This window comes from Symphalangus syndactylus, chromosome 21, assembly GCF_028878055.3.
Source record: "Symphalangus syndactylus isolate Jambi chromosome 21, NHGRI_mSymSyn1-v2.1_pri, whole genome shotgun sequence".
Classification (NCBI taxonomy): Eukaryota; Metazoa; Chordata; class Mammalia; order Primates; family Hylobatidae; genus Symphalangus; species Symphalangus syndactylus.
In genome coordinates, this window is record NC_072443.2 from 25457756 (window position 1) to 25472724 (window position 14969).

At 42.5% G+C, this 14969-nt stretch overlaps 1 protein-coding gene across 1 annotated transcript; it reads left to right on the top strand.

Moving 5' to 3' along the window:
* The first annotated feature begins 7134 nt into the window (after window positions 1-7134).
* Window positions 7135-13540, top strand: TRMT10C (tRNA methyltransferase 10C, mitochondrial RNase P subunit). The gene is made up of 2 exons (XM_055259218.2): window positions 7135-7305; window positions 10347-13540. The coding sequence occupies exon 2, from the start codon at window positions 10359-10361 to the stop codon at window positions 11637-11639; it is 1281 nt and encodes a 426-aa protein (XP_055115193.1). The 5' UTR covers window positions 7135-7305; window positions 10347-10358; the 3' UTR covers window positions 11640-13540.
* Window positions 13541-14969: the final 1429 nt, after the last annotated feature.

Below are 14969 nucleotides of genomic sequence, written 5' to 3' on the forward strand. Positions count from 1 at the left end.
ACTGAGTTATACCCAGCCGTCTTAGCCCTTAGCAGCATTAGCAAAATAGGGAGAATGATCACGTAACACAGATTGGTATCACTATAAATTCATGATCCCCAAACTGAACTAGACTATTAACACTGCCTGATATCATGGCTGTCTCACTAGTCAACTCATACTTCTTTCTTTACCATCTTAACCATTTTTTGAGTGTGCAGTTCAGTAGTGTTAAGTATATTTACATTGCTGTGCAACAGATCTCCAGGACTTTTTCATCTTGCATATCTGAAACTCATTAAACAACTTCACCATTCCTGGTAACTGTCACAGGGGGTGGCAGGGACAACTATCTGGGCCGGTGGCTCTGGAATAAAAGAATTTACCAGAAACGCTTGTAAAGAAAGGCAAATTTATTAAAGAAAGTAGGAAAAGCCAGGCATGGCTCACGCCTGTAATCCCAGCACTTTGGGAGGCCAAGGCAGGCAGATCGCCAGGTCAAGAAATTGAGACCATCCTGGCAAACATGGTGAAACCCCGTCTCTACTAAAAATACAAAAATTAGCTGGACATGGTGGCGCACGATTGTAGCCCCAGCTACTCAGGAGGCTGAGGCAGGAGAATCGCTTGAACCCAGGAGGCGGAGGTTGCAGTGAGCTGAGATCGCACCACTGCACTCCAGCCTGGTGACAGAGTGAGACTCCATCTCAAAAAAACAAAAAAGAAAGAGAGAAAGAAAGTAGGAAAATACATTGCAATAAAACAACCGGAAGCCTGCAAAAGAGGAGCTGACTACAAAGAGACAAAGGTTAGCTGGAGATTTTATAACATAGAACTTGGGCTGATTGATAATGCCAATGCACTGGGAGCATAACTTGCTTTCTTTTGTCAGCTGAGATGTTTGATAAATTGAGGCGTTTGTTGGTAAGCAGTAAGTTTGTGAGTTATGTACATTATCTGAGTAGGAGGGCCATATGTATTGGGCAATATGTCCTTGGGCATAAAGAAAAACAGACCTGTAATTCATCTGCTTCCTTTTTTGTTTATATTTCCTGAACCGTGAAGAAAGGCATATTTATAGCTTATTTGTTTTATCTCTTTGCTTTCCTCTGGTCCTGCCAGCCTGACTCCTTTTCCCTAATTAGGACTCCACAGTAACAACCATTCTACTTTCTGTTTCTATACATTTGTTATGTTATTCTTTATGACAATAACAAACCTTCACCCAATCTTTAGTCTCCGCAGAGGTAGTCTGTCTACCTCTTTCACAAAGAATGCGAACTGTATCAAATTGTAGCCATCATGTTTATAAATTGTCCTCCATACCCACCTAAGTTTCTTCCTTTCTTCTTGTTACAGTGAAAGTGGTATTTCTTCCTCTTATACGAAACCAATCTCTCCATCTCTCCTCTAAATACCATCTCTCCTCTAAATACCATCTCTCCTCTAAATACCATCTCTGTTAATCTTCTCAGGAAGTCTACCCATCCTGTTATCCTTTCTTTCTCTTATCCCTTTGCTAATGATTCTAACAGCATTTAAAATGTCAGGCCTCTCCCAACCTAACAGTAATAATAATGAAGAAAATTTTCCTGGACTCCACATCCAGGGACTGAGCACGCTGTCTTTTCTTTAGACAAATTTCATAGAAATGTTTAAACTTGCTGATCTATTTTCTCATAATCTCCTCATTCTTTATTCACTCTCATGTGGCTAAAGCCCCCAAACCTCACAATTAAGGTCCCAGTGGCCCTCATATTGCTAAATCTAGTAGATACTTTTCAGTCTGCATTGCATGATCTCTAGGCAATATTTGACCCTGTTACCCATCCACTTGTCTTTGAAAACACAATTTCCTTGATTTCTATGTCATATTCTGGTTGTTTTCCTCCCACCTCTTTAGCTGCTTGTTTTCAGTTTCTTTTGTCCTTTCTTGTTCTCTACCCAAGCCCTAGGTAATCTCTTCCACCCATATGGTTTCACAGACTCTATGTTAATAACTCTCAAATCTGTGCCTTTGGTGCATTCTTCTTTCACCTAAACTCTAGGCCCATACAGCCAACTGCCAAATATCCTAAAGGAGATATCATTTGGCTATCTTGAAGAGAGCTCAAAAGCCGCATGTCTAATACTATACTTACCATCTCTGCCCTCACCCCATATACTCCTTTTCACTGTCTGCCCAGGTGCTCAAACCAGACTATTGACTTGTTCCTCTCCTTCTCTCCCAAATTGATCACCAAATTCTGTCATGTCCAGCTCTTAAATATCTTTCAAATATTCCCCCTTTTCTTTGCCTCTACTGCCACCACTCTTGTCCAAGCCACTAACATCACTTACCTGATCTATTTAGTATTCATTCATCAGCAAATAATTATTGAGTTTCCGATACTTGCCAAGCGCTGTTGTAGACACTGAAGGAAGAGCGGAGAATCAGATACAAGAGTTCTCTACTTTGTAAGTAACACCTAAATCTTTGAATCCATGCTTTGTTTTCCAACTCTTGAAACAGACGTTAGTATAGAGAAATCGTTCTCTATCATATAATAAACAGTGCAGGCAAAATACATGGCAAATGACATTTGTACCAGTGTAGAAAAGATAACGTGGTGGAATAAGCTCTGGGCAACTGGAGAGTGGGTGCCTTGACTACAAAACAGCCTTTACTTAGGTCTAACCATTGTTTCCAAGAAGAAATATGAGCCAAGAGAGAGTTCAGACCTTCTACTTTTTCAGTTCCAGTGTTTATGTGACATTGTCTTATGGGTTTTTATATATTTCCTTGCTTTTAAAATTTATTTCTTTTTCTTTTCTTTTTTTATGTATTTTTTGTAGAGACAGGGTTTCACCATGTTGGCCAGGCTGGTCTGGAACTCTTGAGCCCAAGCAATCTGCCTGCCTTGGCCTCCCAAAATGCTGATTATAGGCATGAGCCACTGCTCCTGGCCTACGATTTATTTTTTATTTTTTTGATACCTTACATCCCATATTACAAGCCATTTTTCTATGCCAAAACATGTATTTTGAGGCCGGGGGCGGTGGCTCACGCCTGTAATCCCAGCACTGTGGGAGGCCAAGGCGGGCGGATCACGAGGTCAGGAGATCGAGACCAACCTGGCTAACATTGTGAAACCCTGTCTCTACTAAAAATACAAAAAATTAGCTGGGCGCAGTGGCGGGCGCCTGTAGTCTCAGCTACTCGGGAGGCTGAGGCAGGAGAATGGCGTAAATCTGGGAGGTGGAGCTTGCACTGAGCCGAGATCGCACCACCGCACTCTGGCCTGGGTGAAAGAGCGAGACTCCGTCTCAAAAAAAAAAAAAAAAAAAATGTATTTTGAAAATCACTGTGCTTTTTGTTGGAGGTAAGATGTCTGAACCCTGGAAATATTCTTAATCTAGAATAGGTCTGATCCCAGACATAAATAAATTATGTTCTGCTATATTTATAGAAATACTTCCAAAGATTTTTCACATAAAGAATCTTAGTAAACTTAACAGAATGAAATTTCCTTTACTTGACAAAGACCATATAGCAAAAACCTTCATAAAATATTAATGGAAAAACTTCAGATGTATCTCTTTAAAGAACAGGAACAAGAAAAAGATAACCTCTACCACTGCTATTTGTTATAACTACTAGAGGATATTTATTCTTGATTTTTTTTCCATGTTTGGGAGTAAACTCATGATTATTTTGCTATCCCCACCTCACCTTTCTAACATGATAGTAATCAGTCTCTTATACAAGATCTCGTTTTTTAAAATCATTTGAAAAAGACTATGCCTACCTCCTTCTTTTATTTTGGTAAAGTATATACAATATAAACATTTCCATTTTAGTCATTTTCAAGTCTACAGTTCAATGGCATCAAGTACATTCACGTTCTTGTACAACCATCACTACTCTCCATCTCCAGAACTTTTTCATCATCCCATACTGAAAATCCATACCTATTAAACAGTAACTGCCCATTCTTCCCTTTCCCCAGCCCTTGGTAAACACTATTCTACTTTCTGTCTTTATGATTTGACTATTCTAGGTACTTCATACAGGTGGACTTATACAATATTTGTCCTTTTGTGCCTGGCTTATTTCACTTAGTGTATAATGCCTCCAATGTTTATCCATGTTGTACCATGTATCAGAACTTCATTCCTTTTTAAGACTGAATAATATTCCATTATATGTACATGCAACTTTTTTTATCCATTCATCTGTTCATAGATATTTGGGTTGCTTCCATCTTCTGGTTATTATCAATAATGCTACAATGACATTAGAGTACAAGTGTCTGTGTCTCTGCTTTCAATTTCTTTGGGTATATTACTAGGAGTAGAATGGCTGCAGAATATGTTCATTCTGTGTTTGGTTTCTTGAGGAACTGTTAAACTGTTCTTCATAGCATCTGCTCCATTTTGTTGTTGTTGTTGTTTCTTGAGACAGAGTCTCGCTCCGTCACCAGGCTGGAGTGCAGTGGCGCGAACTCGGTTCACTGCACCTTCTGCCTCCCAGGTTCAAGCAATTTTCCTGCCTCAGCCTCCCGAGTAGCTGGGACTACAGGCATGCGCTACCACGCTCAGCTAATATTTGTATTTTTAGTAGAGATGGAGTTTCACTGTGTTGGCCAGGATTGTCTAGATCTCCTGACCTCGTAATCCACCCACCTCGGCCTCCCAAAGTGCTGGGATTACAGGCATGAACCACCACGCCCAGCCGCATCTGCTCCATTTTACATTCTTACCAGCAATATACAAGGTTCCAATTTCTACATGCCTTTGCCAACATTTAATTTTTCTGGCTTTTTTTTTTCTCTTCAGAGACAGGAGAAACACAGACTTGCTTTGTCACCCAGGATGGAGTGCAGTGGTGCAATCATAGCTCACTGCAGCCTCAAACTCCTGGGCTCAAGTGGTCCTCCTGCCTCAACCTCCCAAGTATCTGGGATGACAGGCACACACCACTACACTTGGCTATTTTCTTATTTTTAGTAGAGATGGGGTCTTGCTATGTTTCCCAGGCTGATCTCAAACTCCTGGACTAAGCAATCATCCCACCTCAGCCTCCCAAAACACTAGGATTACAGACATAAGCCACCATGCCCAGCCTTACTGTGGTTTTTATTTGCATTTCCATAATAATGTTGAACATCTCTTTATGTGCTTACTGGCCATTTTTACATCTTCACTGGAGAAATGTCTACTCAAGTTCTTTGCTCACTTTGAATTGAGTTGTTTAGGTTTCTTTTGTTGTCGAGTTCTAGTTCTTTACATATTCTGGATTTTTTTTTTTTTGAGATGGAGTCTCACCCTGTCGTGCCCAGGCTGGAGTGCAGTGGCGCGGTCTCGGCTCACTGCAACCTCTGCCTCCGGGGTTCAAGCGATTCTCCTGCCTCAGCCTCCCAAGTAGCTGAGATTACAAGCACCTGCCACCACGCTCAACTAATTTTTTGTATTTTTAGTAGAGACGGGGTTTCACCATGTTGAACAGTCTGGTCTCAAACTCCTGACCTCAGGTGATCCGTCCACCTCAGCTTCCCAAAGTGCTGGGCTTACAGGCGTGAGCCCAGCCATATTCTGGATATTAATCCCTTAACAGATACATGATTTGCAACTATTTTCTCCCATTCTGTGGATTGCCTTTTTATTCTGTTGAGTGTCCTTCTATGTACAAAAGTCCCTTCTCTCTCTCTCTTTCTTGACAGTCTCGCTCTGTCGCTAGGCTGGAGTGCAGTGGCATGATCTTGGCTCACTGCAACCTCTGCCTCCCGGGTTCAAGCAATTCTCCTGCCTCAGCCTCCTGAGTAGCTGGGACTACAGATATGCACCACCACGCCCAGATAATTTTTGTATTTTTAGTGGAGACGTGGTTTCACCATGTTGGCCAGGATGCTCTCGATCTCTTGACCTCGTGATCTGCCTGCCTCGGCCTCCCAAAGTGCTGGGATTACAGGCATGAGCCACCACGCCCGGCCCAAAAGTATTTCATTTTTATGAAGCCCAATTTGTAAATTTTTTCTTATGTTGCCTATGATTTTGGTGTCATACCCATGAAATCTACCAAATCCAATGTCATGAAGGTTTTCCTCTATGTTTTATTCTGTTTTATAGTTTTCACTACACTATTTAAGTATTTGACTCATTTTGAGTTAGTTTTTATATACGGTGTTAGGTAAGGGTCCAATTTCATTCTTCTCATGTGTATATCCCGTTTTCCCAGCACCAACTGTTGAAAAGATTGACCTTTCCCCTGTAAATGGTCTTGTACTTTATGTTTTTAAGATGACAGCTAAACCAAAATAATTGAAAACATGAAAACACTGTGCTAGCTAAACAAAATATGTGGAGGCAGGATTTTGGCCCAAAGGCCACCAATTTATAAATGCGTTTTAACTTCATTTCACATTAAATTTTCCAAATGAGCTAGGAGGAGACAGAAACTTACCGTGGTTTATCATGTTCCAAGCATAGTGCCAGGTACTGGTGATAAACTGGTCAAAAAGATTAAGAGTTTAAAGTCCTAGCGTCAAGGAGTTTGAAGCTGAGTAAGACTTGTGAAAAAATAACACACTTTAGTACTTTGTCAGCAAGTGTTTATAAATACAGGGCCCAAACAGAGAGTAGGTTGAGAAGAGGATTAGAAACAGTTTTTGTTTTTGTTTTTATTGAGACAGAGTCTTGCTCTGTCGCCCAGGCTGGACAGTGGCGCGATCTCGGCTCACCGCAACCTCCGCCTCCCGGGTTCAAGCGATTCTCCTGCCTCAGCCTCCCCAGTAACAGGGATTACAGGCGCGCGCCACCACACCTGGCTAATTTTTGTATTTTTAGTAGAGACGGGGTTTCACTATGTTGGCCAGGCTGGTCTTAAACTCCTGACCTCAAGTGATCCGCCCGCCTCGGCCGCCCAAAGCACTGGGATTACAGGCGTAAGCCAACTGGCCCGGCCCAGAAACAGTTTTTAGGATATATGGAGGAAAACACAACACAATACAACACAGCTACAAGTCCGTGACAACTGAGAGCGCAGTCTGCAAGTACCCAGTTGCCTACTAACAGCCGTCTCCCCTAAGGCGCTTCTTTCAGCCAGGAAAGCGTTCTTTGCGTGCTGTGACGTAAAAAAAGCAGCGCCGGAAGGGAGAGGGCGGAACTTCCGGCTGAGCCCCAGCGACCCCTTTGGTCGGGTGTGTGGATTGTTGGGTAGTCTGCGTTGCTAGCTTCGGCGCGGATCCCTGGGCGTCCGTACGTCGGAGTCCTTCGTCCTTCAGGGTCCCTCGTCCTTCAGGGTCCCTGTTCTTTGCGCCAGCGAGAACCGCTATCTCTGCACTCCTGGTAAGCGAGTTTCTTCTTTCTCCTAATGTGTGTGTTGGGGGTGGGAGGACGCCGGAGACGTTCCAAGATGCACTTAGTGGAGCACGTGCGCTCGGAAGGCCCACAGGTAAGAGGAAGCCCAGTGATTTAATAAACTGTAACTAGTACAGTACCTGAAACAAAATCAGTGGTTCCTGAAATGATGTCCTTGATTGCTTTTTACAATTGGGGTTTTCATTTCTGTGGTATTCTAAGTCCTTGCCAGTTACAAGAATAAAACTTTTAAAACTCTTTCTGAAATCAATGTTTATTAGATTGGCGCCTGGGGACCCCAGTTAAATATTTCCGGGATTCTAAAGTAAATTGTTTTCTCCCTAAACGGAGGCTGAGCCGGGCGCGGTGACTCACGCGTGTAATCCCAGCACAATGGGAGGCCGAGGCGGGCGGATCACGAGGTCAGGAGATTCGACACCATCCTGGCTAACACAGTGAAACCCCGTCTCTACTAAAAATACAAAAAAATTAGCCGGGCGTGGTGGCGGGTGCCTGTAGTCCCAACTACTCGGGAGGCTGAAGCAGGAGAATGGTGTGAACCCTGGGAGGCGGAGCTTGCGCCGAGATCGCGCCACTGCACTTCAGCCTGGAGTGACAGAGCGAGACTCCGTCTCAAAAAAAATAATAAAGGGAGGCTGAGCTTTTTTTTCTTTTTTTTTTTTTTAATGAAGGAAACATCGATCTAGGGTATTAGAAAAATATTTGCGTGATTACTGTGAGCCAAATACTGTCCAGCATTGGATTCAATGTTAACATTATAGACAAAGTCCTTGTCCTCATGGACACTAGTTAGTCCCTACCATCTAGTGATGCAAATAGATAACCAGCCAATTACAGTACAGTGTTAGAAGTACTGTCATAGGCACAAGAGTGCTGTGAAAACTAATGGTGGAATACTTAAAGTGTGAGGTGAAGAATAGCTAGAGATGCTGCTGACCTGGCCGCAATAAGCTTAGAAATATATGTTGGGAACAATACCAATGGATAGCAATATCCCTTGAAACAGAACACTGAAGGAGGATCAGATTGTGAAGCAAAAGTAGAGGGGTTATTTCGATTTGTTGCATTTGAGGTGTTTTTTGTTTGTTTTTGTTGTTTTGAGACAGTCTTACTCTGTCGCCCAGGCTGGAGTGCAGTGGTGCAATCTCGGCTCACTGCAACTTCCGCCCCCCGTATTCAAGCGATTCTTCTACTTCAGCCTCACGAGTACCTGGGATTACAGGCGTGCGCCACCACACCTGGCTAATTTTTGTATTATTAGTAGAGATGGGGTTTCACCATGTTGATCAGGCTGGTCTCAAACTCCTGGCCTCAAGCAATCCTCCTTCCTCGGCCTTCCAAAGTGCTGGGATTACAGGAGTGAGCCACCGCACCCGGCCTGCATTTGAGGTGTCTTTCTGATGCATGGTCATTGAAGCCACAGAAGTAGGTCACATCTCAGAAGGGAAATACATAGATTGAAAAAAAAGAATAGGATAGAATGCAGAGTTACATCCACCTTTAAGGGAGGGGCATCTGGACATCAGTGCACAGGTCAGAGAGCAGGAAACCTAGGAGCCTGTGCAGGGTCATTCAGTGAAGCCAAGGGAAGAAGGAATTTTTCAAGTGTTTTATTTGCATTTTGTAAAAATTTGAATTCCCTTTATTTCTTTTCCTTCAAATTTGAGACTAGTTTTACATCTTTAAGCATCTTCAATATCTCATAGACATCCAGGCCTTTAGGATAAAATTGTGGAGCTTTATATACATTTGTCTCAATCTTGGACATTTTCTTTTCTTTTCTTTTCTTTTTTTTTTTTTTGAGACGGAGTCTTGCTCTGTCGCCCAGGCTGGAGTGCAGTGGCTCAGTCTTGGCTCACTGCAAGCTCCGCCTCCTGGGTTCACGCCATTCTCCTGCCTCAGCCTCTCCGAGTAGCTGGGACTACAGGCGCCCGCCACCACGCCCGGCTAATTTTTTTGTATTTTTAGTAGAGATGGGGTTTCACCGTGGTCTCGATCTCCTGACCTCGTGATCCGCCTGCCTCGGCCTCCCAAAGTGCTGGGATTACAAGCGTGAGCCACCGCGCCCGGCCTAATCTTGGACATTTTCTTTGTTAATAACATTATTTGCTGCAAAATAAAGCCGGAACTGGGGAAGAATTTGTTGCTATTTTTTGATCAGTAGATCTTGGTATATCTCTGTAACGAGGGCATTGGTACAGCAGTTTCTAAGTGCTTTTTACCTGTTGCCATTCTTAGTACCTTTCATGTCCTTTGTCTTTATTTGTTGCTTTTGTGAAGGATCTTGTGTTTGGTTCTGTATCTGGGCTTAGTGTAGGATGGAGGAGTATGCAGCATCATGATGTCAGCTGCCTCGGTGGTACATAACTTTGTTGCCCAGTAACATTGATTCTCTGGGCCCCTAGATAAAAATCTAAAAAGGATCTTCAAGTTATCCTTTTAGCTAAAGCAATAGTGAAATTCATGTATAAGATAAGAACGCAACTTTTTTTTTTTTTTTTTTTTTTTTTGAGACAGAATCTCACTCTGTCACCCAGGCTGGAGTGCAGTGGCACAATCTCGGCTCACTGCAACCTCCACCTCCCAGGTTCAAGCAATTCTCCTGCCTCAGCCTCCCAAGAAGCTGGGATTACAGGTGCTTGCCACCATACCTGGCTAATTTTTGTATTTTTGGTAGAGATGAGGTTTCTCACCATGTTGGCCAGGCTAGTCTTGAACTCCTGACCTCAGGTCAGGAGTTCGGCCTCCCACCTCGGCCTCCCAAAGTGCTGGGATTACAGGCATGAGCCACTTCGCCCAGCCAAGAACCCAACTAAGTTTTAAACTTTTTGCTCAATGAGTGATCACAAGCTCTAGACCACAGGAGTCTAGAAAAAAAATTGGTACAAGGATTTTACTTTGTGTTTCAAAAATTGATTTTATTTTGGTATTTCAGATTTATACTTGTACAATTACTTGAGAAGTTGTAAAAATCTTTATTTTCTAATTGCATTTTTCTTCTTTTACAGGGGTTTTGTTACATGGCTGCTTTCCTCAAAATGAGTGTTAGTGTCAATTTCTTCAGACCTTTCACCAGGTTTTTGGTGCCATTTACCCTTCATAGGAAGAGAAATAACTTATACTCAACAATTTTGCAGAGATACTTGTCTTCCAAAATACCAGCTGTTACTTATCCTAATAATGAGAGTACATCCCCTTCTGAAGAGCTAGAATTGGATAAGTGGAAAACTACCATGAAATCTAGTGTGCAAGAAGAATGTGTTTCAACAATCTCAAGCAGTAAGGAGGAAGATCCTCTAGCTGCCACCAGAGAGTTCATTGAGATGTGGAGATTGCTTGGCAAAGAAGTACCAGAACACATCACTGAAGAAGAGCTCAAAACCATTATGGAATGTGTTTCTAACACAGCAAAAAAAAAATATTTAAAATATTTATATATGAAGGAAAAACTGAAAAAAGCTAAGCAAATAAAAAAGGAAAGGAAAGCAGCAGCAAGGGAAGAAGCAAAAAATGTCAAGCTGCTAGAAACCGCTGAGGAAGATAAACAGAAAAACTTTCTGTTTTTACGACTTTGGGATAGGAATATAAACATAGCAATGGGCTGGAAGGGTGCCCAGGCCATGCAGTTTGGACAACCTTTGGTTTTTGACATGGCTTACGAAAATTATATGAAACAAAACGAATTGCAGAATACTGTTTCCCAGCTTTTAGAAAGTGAAGGATGGAACAGAAGAGATGTTGATCCTTTCCATATTTATTTCTGCAATCTAAAAATAGATAGTGCTTTTCACAGAGAGTTAGTTAAACGGTATCAAGAAAAATGGGACAAATTGCTTTTAACAGCAACAGAAAAGTCTCATGTAGATTTATTTCCAAAGGACAGTATTATCTATTTAACTGCAGATTCTCCCAATGTTATGACTACTTTCAGGCATGACAAAATTTATATAATTGGGTCTTTTGTTGATAAGAGTATGCAGCCAGGCACATCCCTAGCCAAGGCAAAACGGCTGAAGCTAGCAACTGAATGCCTTCCATTAGATAAATATTTACAATGGGAAGTTGGTAACAAAAATCTCACCTTAGATCAAATGATGCGTATTTTGTTATGTCTGAAAAACAATGGTACTTGGGAAGAGGCTCTGCAATTCGTTCCCAAGAGAAAACATACCGGTTTTCTGGAGATTTCTCAGCATTCTCAAGAGTTGATCAACAGACTGAAGAAGGCAAAGACTTCTAACTTATTTTCAAAAGGTTCTCTGAATGTGCACAGAACACGTGGCTCAAATGAGAACATTTGATAGCTTAAAAAGTAAATGGGTTGGAAATACAGTTCTGTTAACGTATTTCTTCCCAAACAATTCATTTTTCTCTTCTAAAGGTAGTCTTTCCCAACTGACTGCAGGGTTGTGTCTTTTCCCAAGTAAATATCTGCAGAACTTTGGGATTATACTTTGTTTACTGTAAAAAGATAAAAAGAGTTGTCCAAGATTGTTGAACAGAATAATCTTTAAATTATCCCAGTTAAATAGTTGTACCATTGATTGACTTTTTTATGGAGGTTCCTAGAGGGTGATGCCCCGGGGTGGGCTTGGAAGCTCTGCACCTCTTCCCCCATACCTTTCCCTGTGCATCTCTTCGTCTGTATGTTTTGTAATGTCTTATAGTAAACTGGTAAATGTGTTTCCTTCAATTCTGTGAGCCACTCAAGCAAATTAAGAGAAGGAGTTGGTACCCCAACTTGAAGCCAGTCAGTCAGAAGTTCTGTAGGCCCAGATTTGCAGCTTGTGCCTGGTGGGAGGAGGGAGCAGTTTTGGGGACCGGGCCCTCAACCTGTGGGCTCTGACACTATCTCCAGGTAGATAGCGTCTGAATTGAATTACAGAACACCTAGCTGGTGTCTGCTGCAGAATTGATTGCTTGCGTGTTGATGAGAAATTCCCCCACATTTGGTCACAGAGGTCTTCTGTCTGTGTTGCTTGTTGAGTGAGAAAATAGGAAAAAGGACTTTGTGGGGGTTTTTCCATACAACTATGAAAAACGGGTTCACAGGGATAAAACTAATTTCTTGTCCTCTTACGGAAAAAGGAATTTATGTCTGGTGCATTGGCTCCTATAATCCCAGCACTTTGGGAGGCCAAGGCAGGCTGATCACTTGAGCCCAGGAGTTTGATACCAACATGGGCTGCATGGTGAAACCTCATCTCTAAAAAAAATACAAAAATTAGCCTAGGTGTGGTGGTGTGTGCATGTAGTCCCTGCTAATTGGGAGGCTAAGGTGGGAGGATCACTGGAGCCTGGGAGGTGGAGGTTGCAAGTGAGCCAACATTGTGCTGCTGTGCTATAGCCTGGGCAACAGAGTGAGACCCTGTCTGAGAAATTAAAAATAAAATTTTTGAAAACATAGGAAATAGGAATGCTATAGGCAACTATTCCTAATTTCTGAATTGGAAATTGGCATAAACGTCCAATGCATTTCTTTTGTTTCTCTTACTTTTTTTGTGATGGAGTCTCCCCTTGTAACCCAGGCTGGAGTGCAGTGGTGTGATCATGGCTCACTGCAGCCACAATCTCCTGGGCTCAAGCAAGCCTCCTGCCTCAGTTTCCCAAGTAGCTGGAATTTTAGAACCCTGAATGATGCCCTGTTGCAGGGTTGCATTTGCTAGAAGGAAGAGACGCCATTTCTTCATACAAAGACTGTCCGCCTTTAGGCCATGTGCTTAAAAGATTGCATCCACTAAGGAGGTATTCCTTTCCTAATTTGCCCAAAGACAGACAAGGTGACATCACAGACTTGAAGTGAGAGTAAGCTATGAAGATATGAGGGAAGGGAATTCCAAGCAAAAGGAACAAGTGTCAAAGCCCTTGAGAGAGAGGGTTCAAGGCCCAATAAGGAGGCTGGTGCGCCTGAAGCAAAATGAGTAAAAAGACCTGAGGATCAGGTCAGAGGAGTAGCTAGGTCTGTCAAGTAAGGCATCTTAAGCCACCATAAAAACTTTGGTTTTTACCAGAAGATCAGATGGTCTTGAGCTAAAAAGTGACATCCGACTGATGTTTTAATAGGAAAACTGGAATATTAGCTCTGTGAAGGCAGGATTTTTTTTTTCTGTCTTATTCACTGCTATATCCCTAGAGCCCAGTATAGTGCCTGCTGCTTAAACATCTGAAGAATAAATGAATCTGACTCATTCTCCACCCCCCACCCCCATGGTTTTGTATATTTATTCTTTGTGAAAACACATAACAAACTTTTTCCTCCAGCCCAGATATAGATCTCAGATGGGTGATTTTTTTTTTCCTCCCCTCCTTGGATGATTTTTCTTCCTCTGTCTCTGATTCTTGTTGTCTTTTCTTGCCCACTTGCTACCACTGCCCCATTTGGGGCTCTTCTTCTTGTCTTCATCTCCTCCCACCTGCCCCCCCACCCCCAAATTGGATTCAGTTTAAAATGATGACTTTGGCTATGTCGAGAATAGGTTATGAGAGAGACCAGTTAGGAGGCTATTGCAGTAACAAAAGTGAGAGGGAATAGTAGGTTGTAGGAGGGTGGTAATAGAGTAGGTAGTGAGACGCAGTCAGATCTGAATATGTTTAGTCTGAAGGGGTAAAGCTGGAAGTAATGGATTAGATGGGAGAATTAAGAGATAAAACTTAGAGAAGACTTCAAGATTGTTGACTAGAAAAACTGGAAGGACTTGTTACTATTTACCGAAATGCAGAAGCTTTGAGGGGGCAGGTAATCCAAAGTTAACTTTGGGACATTTTACCGTTGCCTATTAGATGTCCAAGTGGAGATGTCAAGTGGTCAGTTGGATATATGAGCCTGGAGTTCAGAGACAAGGTCTGGCTGGAGATGTTAATAATGTAATTAGTTAAATGCTCCAGACTAGTTGAGGCCATCTAGGGAGTCTGTGTGGAGAAAGATGTCTGATGTCTAAGCCCTGAGGTACTCCAACATTTAGAGGTGTGAGAGATGAGAAGGAACCAGCAAGTAAGACTGAAGTAGAGCAAGCAGTAAGAAAAGAAAGAAAATGTCCTGGAGGCAAAATGAAAAAAAGTGTTTCATGCTGCAGATCAGGTAAGATGAAGTCTGAGAGCTGACCACTGAATGTAGGAATGAGAACATTGCTGATTATCTTGACAACAACAATTTCAATGGAGGATTGAAAAGAAAGCCAATAGGAGTAGGTTTAAAAGAGAATGGATAAGGCCGGGTGTGGTGGCTCAGGCCTGTAATCCCAGCACTTTGGGAGGCTGAGGTGGGCAGATCACCTGAGGTCGGGAGTTCGAGACCACCCTGACGAACATGGAGAAACACCATCCCTACTAAAAATACAAAAAAAATTAGCTGGGCATGGTGGTGTATGCTTGTAATCCCAGCTACTTGGGAGGCTGAGGCAGGAGAATCGCTTGAACACGGGAGGTGGAGGTTGCGGTGAGCCGAGATCACGCCATTGCACTCCAGCCTAGGCAATAAGAGCAAAACTCCCTCTCAAAAAAAAAAAAAAGGAAATGGACAGGCGGAGCATGGTGGCTCAAAGGAAAGGAGTTTTGAGACCAGCCTGGCCAACATGGTGAAACCCCAGCTCTACTAAAAATACAAAAATTAAAATTAACCAGGTGTGGTGGCA

Bases quoted from the DNA above. Each gene is read 5' to 3' on its own strand.
- TRMT10C (XM_055259218.2), top strand. From the start codon at position 10,359: ATGGCTGCTTTCCTCAAAATGAGTGTTAGTGTCAATTTCTTCAGACCT.